The sequence below is a fragment of the Oncorhynchus mykiss genome, chromosome 12, assembly GCF_013265735.2.
Source record: "Oncorhynchus mykiss isolate Arlee chromosome 12, USDA_OmykA_1.1, whole genome shotgun sequence".
Classification (NCBI taxonomy): domain Eukaryota; kingdom Metazoa; phylum Chordata; class Actinopteri; order Salmoniformes; family Salmonidae; genus Oncorhynchus; species Oncorhynchus mykiss.
The window spans coordinates 94,335,086-94,347,935 of NC_048576.1; the positions used below are offsets into that span (position 1 = coordinate 94,335,086).

The 12,850-nt window shown below is 42.3% G+C and overlaps 1 protein-coding gene across 1 annotated transcript in view; it reads left to right on the forward strand.

Annotated features, from left to right (window-relative positions):
• LOC110516947 (zinc finger protein 2 homolog) overlaps positions 1 to 4,896 on the forward strand; it is a 9,041-nt gene extending 4,145 nt beyond the window's left edge. Inside the window, exons 3-4 of the mRNA XM_036939278.1 lie at positions 2,881 to 3,055; positions 3,471 to 4,896. Coding sequence (XP_036795173.1) covers positions 2,881 to 3,055; positions 3,471 to 4,795 — 1,500 coding nt within the window. The 3' untranslated portion in view covers positions 4,796 to 4,896. The remainder of the gene's footprint in view (positions 1 to 2,880; positions 3,056 to 3,470) is intronic.
• The last annotated feature ends 7,954 nt before the right edge of the window (positions 4,897 to 12,850 follow it).

The following is a 12,850-nucleotide window of genomic DNA, read 5'->3' on the forward strand; positions in this document are numbered from 1 at the left end:
CGGCGTTATTTAAAGTGACTAGTTCTGCCTTTATTAAGTCCATGTTATTGACTCACTATGCTGTTTACTTTGTGCATATAGCCTACATCATATCTCTGAAACTACCTTTAAACTCAGAATATGCTATTCTGTTCTTTGGAATGTTTTGTTTACAGATATACAGATATACAGATATGTTAGACCATGTAAAATTACTAAAACTACAAAATGCATCAGTTGTTGGATTCTTCTAAAGTAGGCCTACCTCAAGTCCTGGCAGTGTGTTAACTTAATTTAAACTATTAACACTTAATAAATTACTTACTAAATAAATACCCTGTTCCTTCCCCCACCAGCAGCGTAGCTACCAGTCCCAGGGGACCCCTCAAGGAGGTATACTGACAGTAGGGTACATTGCTTTATAAAATAAGCAACAACCCCCTAGACCAATTCCAGGATTTAATTCAATCATATAAATTTGCTTATAGTGTTAAATAATGCTTATAGTGTTAAATAATGCTTATAGTGTTAAATAATGCTTAGTGTTAAATAATGCTTAGTGTTAAATAATGCTTATAGTGTTAAATAATGCTTATAGTGTTAAATAATGCTTATAGTGTTAAATAATGCTTAGTGTTAAATAATGCTTAGTGTTAAATAATGCTTATAGTGTTAAATAATGCTTATAGTGTTAAATAATGCTTATAGTGTTAAATAATGCTTATAGTGTTAAATAATGCTTATAGTGTTAAATAATGCTTATAGTGTTAAATAATGCTTAGTGTTAAATAATGCTTAGTGTTAAATAATGCTTATAGTGTTAAATAATGCTTATAGTGTTAAATAATGCTTATAGTGTTAAATAATGCTTATAGTGTTAAATAATGCTTATAGTGTTAAATAATGCTTATAGTGTTAAATAATGCTTATAGTGTTAAATAATGCTTATAGTGTTAAATAATGCTTAGTGTTAAATAATGCTTAGTGTTAAATAATGCTTATAGTGTTAAATAATGCTTATAGTGTTAAATAATGCTTATAGTGTTAAATAATGCTTATAGTGTTAAATAATGCTTATAGTGTTAAATAATGCTTAGTGTTAAATAATGCTTAGTGTTAAATAATGCTTATAGTGTTAAATAATGCTTATAGTGTTAAATAATGCTTATAGTGTTAAATAATGCTTATAGTGTTAAATAATGCTTATAGTGTTAAATAATGCTTATAGTGTTAAATAATGCTTATAGTGTTAAATAATGCTTAGTGTTAAATAATGCTTAGTGTTAAATAATGCTTATAGTGTTAAATAATGCTTATAGTGTTAAATAAAGGGATGTTCACATCATTTTTCTTTGTATTTTATTGATCTGCAGGAACAGTTGCACCCATGGCCCTCACGCTAGCTCCACTTCTACCTACATAATATGTTAAGGAATCCCTAGTTATCTTTCCTTCCTCCCTAACTGTGCACTTGTTCACTTTCCTTCACTCCCACTAGCCCATGACTAGCCCATGACTAGCCCATGACTAGCCCATGACTAGCCCATGACTAGCCCATGACTAGCCCATGACTAGCCCAATCCAATGGTACATTTTCACAACTCGAAGCACAAAAATATGTTTCAAAACACTTAGGCCATTTTCAATTGATTACTTTTGAAAATATTTCCTGTCATTTGTTAATACATTTTACTATAATTTAATCAAACTGCTAAAAACTGATCTACAAAACCAAAATTATAAAGTGTCAAGTTTACAAACAGTATATATAAAAATGAAATTTGAAATAATGGTGTAGTGTACAATGTACTGCTGAAATACTTGGGTGTTAAATTACAGTTTATTACACTCATTATCTGAATGTTGTTGATTTTTAGATGAGGATGCTGTTACAGTAACAAGTCACATAGAAAAGTGGATCTTGAGCAATGTTACATGGAGCAGAAATTGCACCAGGCTACACCCATACCTTTTTACTGTAGGTTTCTACTACATGCCACAATACCCCCATAACTGATGGTTTCTTCTATGTATGTGTAACGGATGTGAAACAGCTAGCTTAGTTAGCGGTGATGCGCGCCAAATAGCGTTTCAATCGGTGACGTCACTTGCTCTGAGACCTTGAAGTAGTGGTTCCCCTTGCTCTGCAAGGGCCGCGGCTTTTGTTGAGCGATGGGTAACGATGCTTCGTGGGTGTCAGTTGTTGATGTGTGCAGAGGGTCCCTGGTTCGCGCCCGGGTGTGGTCGAGGGGATGGTCTAAAGTTATACTGTTACATATGTACTGTATAAGAATTCTGAAACTATGAGACTGACATTTTTCTCAACATGCTCCAAAAGTGGGATAACGAGCAGCAATAGTTCTGGTGTTTAGGTTTTGTGTCACTGGTTATTTGAACCAATCATGATTTTGCAGGTGTTACCATCTGTCACATGTTGGAAGGGGAGGGGACATTCAGCCCGTATCTTGAAAGAGGGGGTGGAGCTTCTCATTCCGGTTCTTCTCCTTGTTCAACCATCTCTTAATCTCTCCACTTATGAACCCAGAACTTAAGCGAGCAGTTGACTAATTATGTGACACCTAACCCAGAATTTAACTATGATTAACTCTGGTGAAAGATGTTCAACTCCAATGAATGCTCAATCAAACATTCTGAACATAAGACGGGGCATTCCAAGTGTTATCAGTTTTGACATTTGTAAAAAAAATATATATAAAAACCATTTCCATCGGAAATATTTGGCAAAGTGATTGAAAATGTTGTGGAAAGTAGTGATCAGTGACACACTTCAGGAGAAATGCGATATTACAAGTATGCACCAATCAATCAGAGATTTAGACTAAAGTAATCAAATGTTTGGTTTAATGATATTCTATGTACAATGCTTCCTGTGGTCACCAGGACAGACCTAGTCCATCCCCCTCCAACCTGCCGGAGTCCCCTGGTCACAATTCTCCTGGTAGCGCCTTACTGCTGGATCTGAAGAGGGTGTCTGTGTTGCTGGTCGACTGCAGGAAAACACCAGGAACTGTGAGAGAAGGACACGAGGAGGGAGATGAAGATTTGATTTCATCAAGTAAGAACAATGTGGTGTGTGGATGAGACTACAAATCTGATTCTGCAACTTTTGTTAATTCATTGATAAACAGTAAACACTCAGTGGCCAGTAAATTGTCGATCCAGTTTCATGAATGGAGGGGGTTGTACCTAATAAACTGGCCAATGAGTGTATATTGATAAGGGCAGCAAGTAGGTTAGTGGTTAAGAGCGTTGGGCCACTAATAAAGGTTGCTGGTTCAAATCTCTGAGCCGACAAGGTGAAAAATCTTTCTGTGCCCTTGAGCAAGGTACTTAACCCTAATTGCTCCTGTAAGTTGCGCTGGAGAAGAGAGTCTGCTATATAACAAACACATTTTTAAAATTGTAAATATAGTATTTTTTTATGGACCTATATTTCCAAAACATAGTTATTCAATGTCTTTGTTTCACAGGGGACAGCACTAACCATTCTCTCAGTTGGAGGGGCTTGTCATCTGCGGAGCCTCAACAACATTGTGTTGCTGACGAGACAGAGAAGTGTCTCTATAGACCAGAACACCCCAAGAAACACCAGCAGAGATGTATAGGGAAGAAACCTCAACACTGCTGCTCTGACTGTGGGAAGAGTTTTACTAGCAGGAGTGATTTCATTATTCACCAGTGGATTCACACCCGGGAGAAACCGTACTGCTGCTCTCAGTGCGGGAAGAGTTTCACTGCTTCTAACGCCTTCCAATCTCATCTGCAAATTCATGCAGGGGAGAGGCCTTACCCGTGCCTTGATGGTGGAAAGAGCTTCAATCAGTCAAGCAACCTGACTACACACCAGCTAACACAAACTGGAGTGAAGCCTTTTATCTGTGATCAGTGTGGAAAGAGCTTTGCTGTAGCTTCCACCCTGAGTAGACACCAGGTTACACACACTGGAGAGAAGCCTTATAGCTGTGAACAGTGTGGGAAAAGCTTTGCTGTAGTTTCCTCCCTGATTAGACACCATCGAACACACACTGGAGAGAAGCCTTATAGCTGTTATCAGTGTGGAAAGAGCTTTGCTGTATCAGAAAAACTAACTATACACCAGCGAACACACACAGGAGAGAAGCCTTATAGCTGTGATCAGTGTGGGAAGAGCTTTGCTGTAGTTTCCTCCCTGATTAGACACCATCGAACACACACTGGAGAGAAGCCTTATAGCTGTTATCAGTGTGGAAAGAGCTTTGCTCTATCAGAAAAACTAACTATACACCAGCGAACACACACAGGTGAGAAGCCTTATCGCTGTGATCAGTGTGGGAAGAGCTTTGCTGTAGCTTCCACCCTGAATAGACACCAGCTAACACACAGTGGAGAGAAGCCTTATAGCTGTGATCAGTGTGGGAAGAGCTTTGCTGTAGTTTCCTCCCTGATTAGACACCATCAAACACACACTGGAGAGAAAACTTATGTCTGTCTATGTGGGAAGAGCTTTGCTCTAGCTTCCACCCTGACTACACACCAGCGAACACACACTGGAGAGAAGCCCTATAGCTGTTATCAGTGTGGCAAGAGCTTCAGTCAATCAGTACACCTGAATACACACCAGCGAACACACACAGGAGAGAAGCCTTACAGATGTGACCATTGTGGAAAGAGCTTCAGTCAATCAGTACACCTGAATACACACCAGCGAACACACACCGGAGAGAAGCCTTACAGCTGTGATCATTGTGGAAAGAGCTTCAGTCAATCATTAAACCTGAAAACACACCAGCTAACACACACTGGAGAAAAACATTAGATAGACATACAGTACCAGTCAAAAGTTTGGACACACCTACACATTCCAGGGTTTTTCTTAATTTTTTTTATTTTCTACATTGTAGAATAATAGTGAAAACATAAAAACTATTGACATAACACATATGGAATCATGTAGTAACCAAGAAAAATGTTAAATAATTCAAAATATATTTAAGATTCTTCAAAGTAGCCACCCTTTGCCTTGATGACAGTTTTGCACACTCTTGGCATTATCTCAACCAGCTTCATGAGGTAGTCACCTGGAATGCATTTCAATTAACAGGTGTGCCTTGTTAGAAGTTCATTTGTGGTATTTCTTTCCTTCTTAATGCCTTTGAGCCAATCAGTTGTGTTGTGACATGGTAGGGGTGGTATACAGAAGTTAGCCCTATTTGGTAAAAGACCAAGTCCATATTAGGGCAAGAACAGCTCAGATAAGCAAAGAGAAACAACAGTACATCATTACTTTAAGACATGGTCAGTCAATATGGAATATTTCAAGAACTTTGAAAGTTCGCTAAAACTTGCGCTTAAATCTGATTGATTTCAACTCGTCTAATGTCCATTGCTCGTGTTTCTTGGCCCAAGCAAGTCTGTTCATCCTATTGGTGTCCTTTATTAGTGGTTTCTTTGCAGCATGTCGACCATGAAGGCCTGATTTCACGCAGTCTCCTCTGAACAGAGAAGGTTAAATTAAAGTTTTAAATAAAAAAATACAAAAACAGTTGATGTTGAGATGTGTCTGTTACTTGAACTATGTGAAGCATTTATTTGGGCAGTCATTTCTGAGCCTGGTAACTCTAATGAGCTTTTACTCTGCAGCAGACGTGAATCTGGGTCTTCCTTTCCTGTGGCGGTCCTCATGAGAGCGCTCATCATAGTGCTTGATGGTTTTTGCGACAGACCGTATACACTTTTCTTATTTGAGCTGTTCTTGCCACCCTATGGACTTGGTATTTTGCCAAATAGGGCTATCTTTTTTTTTTTTTTTTAATTTTACCCATTTTTCTCCCCATTTTCGTGGTATCCAATTGTTGTAGTAGCTACTATCTTGTCTCATTGCTACAACTCCCGTACGGGCTCGGGAGAGACGAAGGCTGAATGTCATGCCTCCTCCGATACACAACCCAACCAGCCGTACTGCTTCTTAACACAGCGCGCCTCCAACCCGGAAGCCAGCCGCACCAATGTGTCGGAGGCTACACCAATGTGTCGGAGGCTACACCGTGCACCTGGCAACCTTGGCTAGCGCGCACTGCGCCCGGCCCGCCACAGTAATCGCTGGTGCGCGATGAGACAAGGAGATCCCTACCGACCAATCCCTCCCTAACCCGGACGACGCTAGGCCAATCGTGCGTCGCCCCACGGACCTCCCGGTCGCGGCCGGTTATGACAGAGCCTGGGCGCGAACCCAGGGACTCTGATGGCACAGCTGGCGCTACAGTACAGCACCCTTAACCACCGCGCCACCCGGGAGGCCAAATAAGGCTATCTTTTGAATACCACCCCTACCTTGTCACAACACAACTGATTGGCTCAAACGCATCCAGGTGACTACCTCATGAACCAAGTTGAGAGAATGCCAAGAATGTGCAAAGCTTTCATCAAGGCAAAGGGTGGCTACTTTGAAGAATCTCAAATATGTTTTGATTTGTTTAACACTTTTTTTTGGTTACTACATGATTCTATATGTGTTATTTCATAGTTTTGAGGTCTTCTTGTTAAGATGGCGCCGAAAAAGATGGCTGACGTTTTACATGCCCGTAACCAATTATGCTATTTTGTTATTTTTTTTTTGCATTTGTAACTTATTTTTTAAACTTATTTTGTACATAATGTTACTTCTACCATCTCTTATGACCAAAAAATAACTTCTGGACATCAGAACTGGGATTACCCACCACGAACTGGAAGAAGCTTTTTCCTTTAACAAGTCACACAAGAAAGATATACTGCTCTCCCGGGAACAGGCCCATTTCCCCATCATTTGCGTGAAGAAGAGGCGGAGGAAAAGAGGACGCATAACGGGGTGCCTCTTAAGAATCTGTAGGGAAGCGAGTAAACTTCCACTGCGATCAATTCTATTTGCTGGCATGCAATCGTTGGAAAATAAAATTGATGTCCTACGATTATCCTACCGACAGGACATTAAGAACTGTAATATCTTATGTTTCACCGAGTCGTGGCTGAACGACAACACAGATAATATAGAGCTGGAGGGATTTTCAATGCACCGGCAGATCAGAGAAGCTACGTCTGGTAAGACTAGGGGTGGTGGTGTGTGTTTTTTTGTCAATAACAGCTGGTGCGTGATGTCTAATATTAAAGAAGTTTAGAGTTATTGCTCGCCTGAGGTAGAATACCTTATGATAAGCTGTAGACCACACTATCTACCAAGAGATTTCTCATCTATATTATTCGTAGCCATCTATTTACCACCACAGACCGATGCTGGCACTAAGACCGCAAAAAAACAACTCTATAAGGCCATAAGCAAACAAGAAAATGCTCACCCAGAAACAACGCTCCTAGTGGCCAGGGACTTTAATGTAGGCAAACTTTTACCAGCATGTCACATGTGCAACCAGAGGGAAAAAAACTCTAGAACACCTTTACTTCACACACAGAGGTGCGTACAAAGCTCTCCCCCGCCCTCCATTTGGCAAATCTGACCATAATTATATCCTCCTGATTCCTGCTTACAAGCAAAAACTAAAGCAGGATGTACCAGTGACTAGATCAATACGGAAGTGGTCAGGTGAAGCGGATGCTACGCTACAGGACTGTTTTGTTAGCACAGACTAGAATATGTTCCAGGATTCATCCAATGGCATTGGAGTATACCACCTCCATCAGCTTCATCAATAAGTGCATTGACGACGTCGTTCCCACAGTGACTGTACGTACATATCCCAACCAGAAGCCATGGATTACAGGCAACATCTGAATTGAGCTAAAGGCTAGAGCTGCAGCTTTCAAGGAGCGGGACGCTAATCTGGAAGCCTATAAGAAATCCGGTGATGCCCTCAGACGAACCGTCAAACAAGCAAAGCGTCAATAAAGGATTAAGATTGAATCCTACTACACCTGCTCTGATGCTCGTCGGATGTGGCAGGGCTTAAACTCTTACGGACTACAAATGGAAACCCAGACGTGAGCTGCCCAGTGATGCGGGCCTACCAGATGAGCTAAATGCTTTTTATGCTCGCTTCGAGGCAAGTAACACTGAAGCATACATGAGAGCACCAGCTGTTGTGGATGACTATGTGAAAATGCTCTCGGTAGACGATGTGAGCAAGACCTTTAAACAGGTCAACATTCACAAAACCGCGGGGCGAGATGAATTACCAGGACGTGTACTCAAAGCATGCGTGGACCACCTGGCAAGTGTCTTCACTGACATTTTCATCCTCTCCTTGACTGAGTCTGTAATACCTACATGTTTCAAGCAGACCACCATAGTCCCTGTGCCCAAGGAATCAAAGGTAACCTACCTAAATTATTACCACCCCGTAGCACTCACATCGGTAGCCATGAAGTGCTTTGAAAGGCTGGTCATGGCTCACATCAACAGCATCCTCCTGGATACCCTAGATCCACTCCAATTCGCATATCGTCCCAACAGATCCACAGATGATGCAATCTCAATCGTACTCCACACTGCCTTTTCCCACCTGGACAAAAGGAACACCGATGTGAGAATGCTGTTCATTGACTACAGCTCAGAGTTCAACACCATAGTGCCCATGAAGCTTGTCACTAAGCTAAGGACCCTGGGACTAAACGCCTCCCTCTGCAACTGGATCCTGGACTTCCTGATGTGCTAACCCCAGGTGGTAAGGGTAGGCAACAACACGTCCGCCACGCTGATCCTCAACACGGGGCCCTCAGGGGTGTGTACTTAGTCCCCTCCTGTACTCCCTGTTCTTCCACGACTGCGCGGCCAAACATGACTCCAACTCCATCATTAAGTTTGCTGACGACACAACAGTGGTAGTCCTGATCAACAAGGAGACAAACTATAGGGAGGAGGTCAAAGAACTGGCAGTGTGGTGCCAGGACAGCAACTTCTCCCACAATGTGAGCAAGACAAAGTAGCTGATCATGGACTACAGGAAAAGGAGGGCCGAACAGGCCCCCATTAACATCAACGGGGCTGCAGTGGAGCGGGTTAAGAGTTTCAAGTACCTTGGTGTCCACATCACCAAAGCTCTATCATGGTCCAAACACACCAAGTTGTGATGAGGGCACAACAAATCCTATTCCCCCTCAGGAGACTGAAAAGATTTGGCATGGGTCCTCAGATCCTCAAAAGGTTCTACAGCTGCACCATCGAGAGCATCCTGAACTGTTGCATCACCGCCTGGTATGGCAACTGCTCGGCATTTCTGACCGTAAGGCGCTACAGAGGGTAGTGCGTACGGCCCAGTACATCAACGGGGCCAAGCTTCCTGCCATCCAGAACCTATATAATAGGTGGTGTCAGAGGATAGCCCATAAAATTGTCAAACTCCAGCCACCCAAGTCATAGACTATTTTCTCTGCTACCGCACGGCAAACAGTACCGGAGCGCCAAGTCTAAGACCAAAAGGCTCCTTAACAGCTTCTACCCCCAAGCCGTAAGGCTGCTGAACAATTAATCAAATGGCCACCCATCTATTACATTGACCCCTCCCTCCATTTGTTTTGTACACTGCTGCTACTTGCTGTTTATTATCTATGTATAGTCACTTCACCCCGACCTACATGTACAAATTACCTCTAACCTGCACCCCTGCACGCTGACTCGGTACCGGTACCCCCTGTATATAGCCCCCACACTGACTCGGTACTGGTACCCCCTTTATATAGCCTCCACACTGACTCAGTACCGGTACCCCCTGTATATAGCCCCCACACTGACTCGGTACCGGTACCCCCTGTATATAACCTCCACACTGACTCGGTACCGGTACCCCCTGTATATAACCTCCACACTGACTCGGTACCGGTACCCCCTGTATATAACCTCCACACTGACTCAGTACCAGTACCCCCTGTATATAGCCTCCACACTGACTCGGTACCGGTACCCCCTGTATATAACCTCCACACTGACTCGGTACCGGTACCCCCTGTATATAACCTCCACATTGACTCGGTACCGGTACCCCCTGTATATAACCTCCACACTGACTCGGTACCGGTACCCCCTGTATATAGCCTCCACACTGACTCGGTACCGGTACCCCCTGTATATAACCTCCACACTGACTCGGTACCGGTACCCCCTGTATATAACCTCCACACTGACTCGGTACCGGTACCCCCTGTATATAACCTCCACACTGACTCGGTACCGGTACCCCCTGTATATAACCTCCACACTGACTCGGTACCGGTACCCCCTGTATATAACCTCCACACTGACTCGGTACCGGTACCCCCTGTATATAACCTCCACACTGACTCGGTACCGGTACCCCCTGTATATAACCTCCACACTGACTCGGTACCGGTGCCCCCTGTATATAACCTCCACACTGACTCGGTACCGGTACCCCCTGTATATAACCTCCACACTGACTCGGTACCGGTACCCCCTGTATATAACCTCCACACTGACTCGGTACCGGTACCCCCTGTATATAACCTCCACACTGACTCGGTACCGGTACACCCCTGTATATAGCCCCCACACTGACTCGGTACCGGTACCCCCTGTATATAGCCCCCACACTGACTCGGTACAGGTACCCCCTGTATATAACCTCCACACTGACTCGGTACCGGTACCCCCTGTATATAGCCCCCACACTGACTCGGTACCGGTACCCCCTGTATATAGCCCCCACACTGACTCGGTACTGGTACCCCCTGTAGCCTTGTTACTGTTATGTTTTTGTGTTACTTTTTATTAATGTTTACTTTAGTTCATCTTCTTGAACTGCACTGTTGGTTAAGGGCTTGTAAGTAAGCATTTGATGGCCAGGTCTGCACTTGTTTTCGGCGCATGTGACAAATTAAGTTTGATTTGATTCTTTATTATTCTACAATGTAGAAAATCGTTTAAAACAACAACCTTGAATGGGTAGGTGTGTCCAAACTTTTGACTGGTACTGTACGTGGGAAGAGCTTCGTTCATTTAGGGCCAATGAGAAAACACAAGCATGACATATTTCATCTCCCTCCTATCCCGGACCGTTCCAGATCCCTAAATAATGGATCAATAGAAAACATCTAGTGAAAAAGTCATATCCATCTCCCATTCTTAAACAGTTGACCCAGTCTGATCACCATGGTAACCTCTGTGGAGCATAATATGCAGCTCTGATCTAGAATCAGGTCTCCCCTGTGTCTATGTAATATCACACATTTGTGATTTGAGTGGATAAATGTTATCATAGAAGATGTCACAGTGAACCTGTGTGTGGGGGGATAATCTTCTTTCATATACTCATGATACTATTGTCATTAAATCTCACGCGGAATAAGGTTTCAACAATAGGTATATATTCATGTATTCAATTGATCAATAAATTCAATCCATTGTATTCTAAACATGAATATATCACTTCAATGTTATATTTTTATTATAATAATAAACAAATCTAAATTGACTTATGTTCCTAAAACTAATCAATATTATTTTGGATAATAATATCCATGAGGCCCAGGCATGAACTCTGTATGCTGTGTCTTGTAACAACGGTTAATGTAATAACTTTTCGATTTACAATGTAATAAAACTGGTAAATGTAATGTCTTGTTGGTTAATATGATAAAATGTGGAATTGTTATAGTATAACTTTTTCCATTTAATGTAATAAGTTACATTATCAGTCCGGTGAGTAACAACTTTTGTGATGAATAATGTAATAACTTCAACCGATCATGTAAAAACACCGAAATCAATGTTTTAATGTGTTACTTTACTAATGTTAATGCACATACCACCCTCCACCAAACACAAATCTAGCACAGCGGTAATCAGTCCGGTATTTACGAGGCTAACCTTACTGGGCCTCAGCCAATAAAAATATCTGGACTCTTGAAGAGAACCTTGTAAAGTGAAGTTAGGATATATACAGTTGAAGTCGGAAGGTTACATACACTTTGGTTGGAGTCATTAAAACTTGTTTTTCAACCACTCCACACATTTGTTGTTAACAAAGTATAGTTTTGGCAAGTCAGTTAGGACATCTACTTTGTGCATGACACAAGTAATTTTTCCAACAATTGTTTACAGACAGATTAATTCACTGTATCACAATTCTAGTAGGTCAGACGTTTACATAGTACGCAAGTATAAACACCATGGGACCACGCAGCCTTCATACCGCTCAGGAAGGAGACGCGTTCTGTCTCCTAGAGATGAACGTACTTTGGTGCGGAAAGTGCAAATGAATCCTAGAACAACAGCAAAGGACCTCGTGAAGATGCTGGAGGAAACAGGTACAAGAGTATCTATATCCATATCCATATCGACATAACCTGAAAGGCCGCTCAGCAAGGAAGAAGCCACTGCTCCAAAACTGCCAAAAAAAAAGCCAGACTATGGTTTGCAACTGCACATGAGGACAAATATTGTACTTTTTGGAGAAATGTCCTCTGGTCTGATGAAACAAAAATAGAACTGTTTGGCCATACTGACAATCGTTATGTATGGAGGAAAAAGGGGAGGCTTGCAAGCCGAAAAACACCATCCCAACCGTGAAGCACCGGGGGTGGCAGCATCATGTTGTGGGGGTGCTTTGCTGCAGGAGGGACTGGTGCACTTCACAAAATAGTTGGCATCATGAGGATAGAAAATTACGTGGATATATTGAAGCAGCATCTCAAGATATCAGTTAAAGCTTGGTCGCAAATGGGTCTTCCAAATAGACAATGACCCCAAGCAAACTTCCAAAGTTGTGGCAAAATGGTTTAAGGATAACAAAATTAAGGTATTGGAGTGGCCATCACAAAGCCCTGACCTCAATCCTATAGAAAATTTGTGGGCAGAACTGAAAAAACGTGTGCGAACAAGGAGGCCTACAAACCTGACTCAGTTACACCAGCTCTGTCAGGTGAA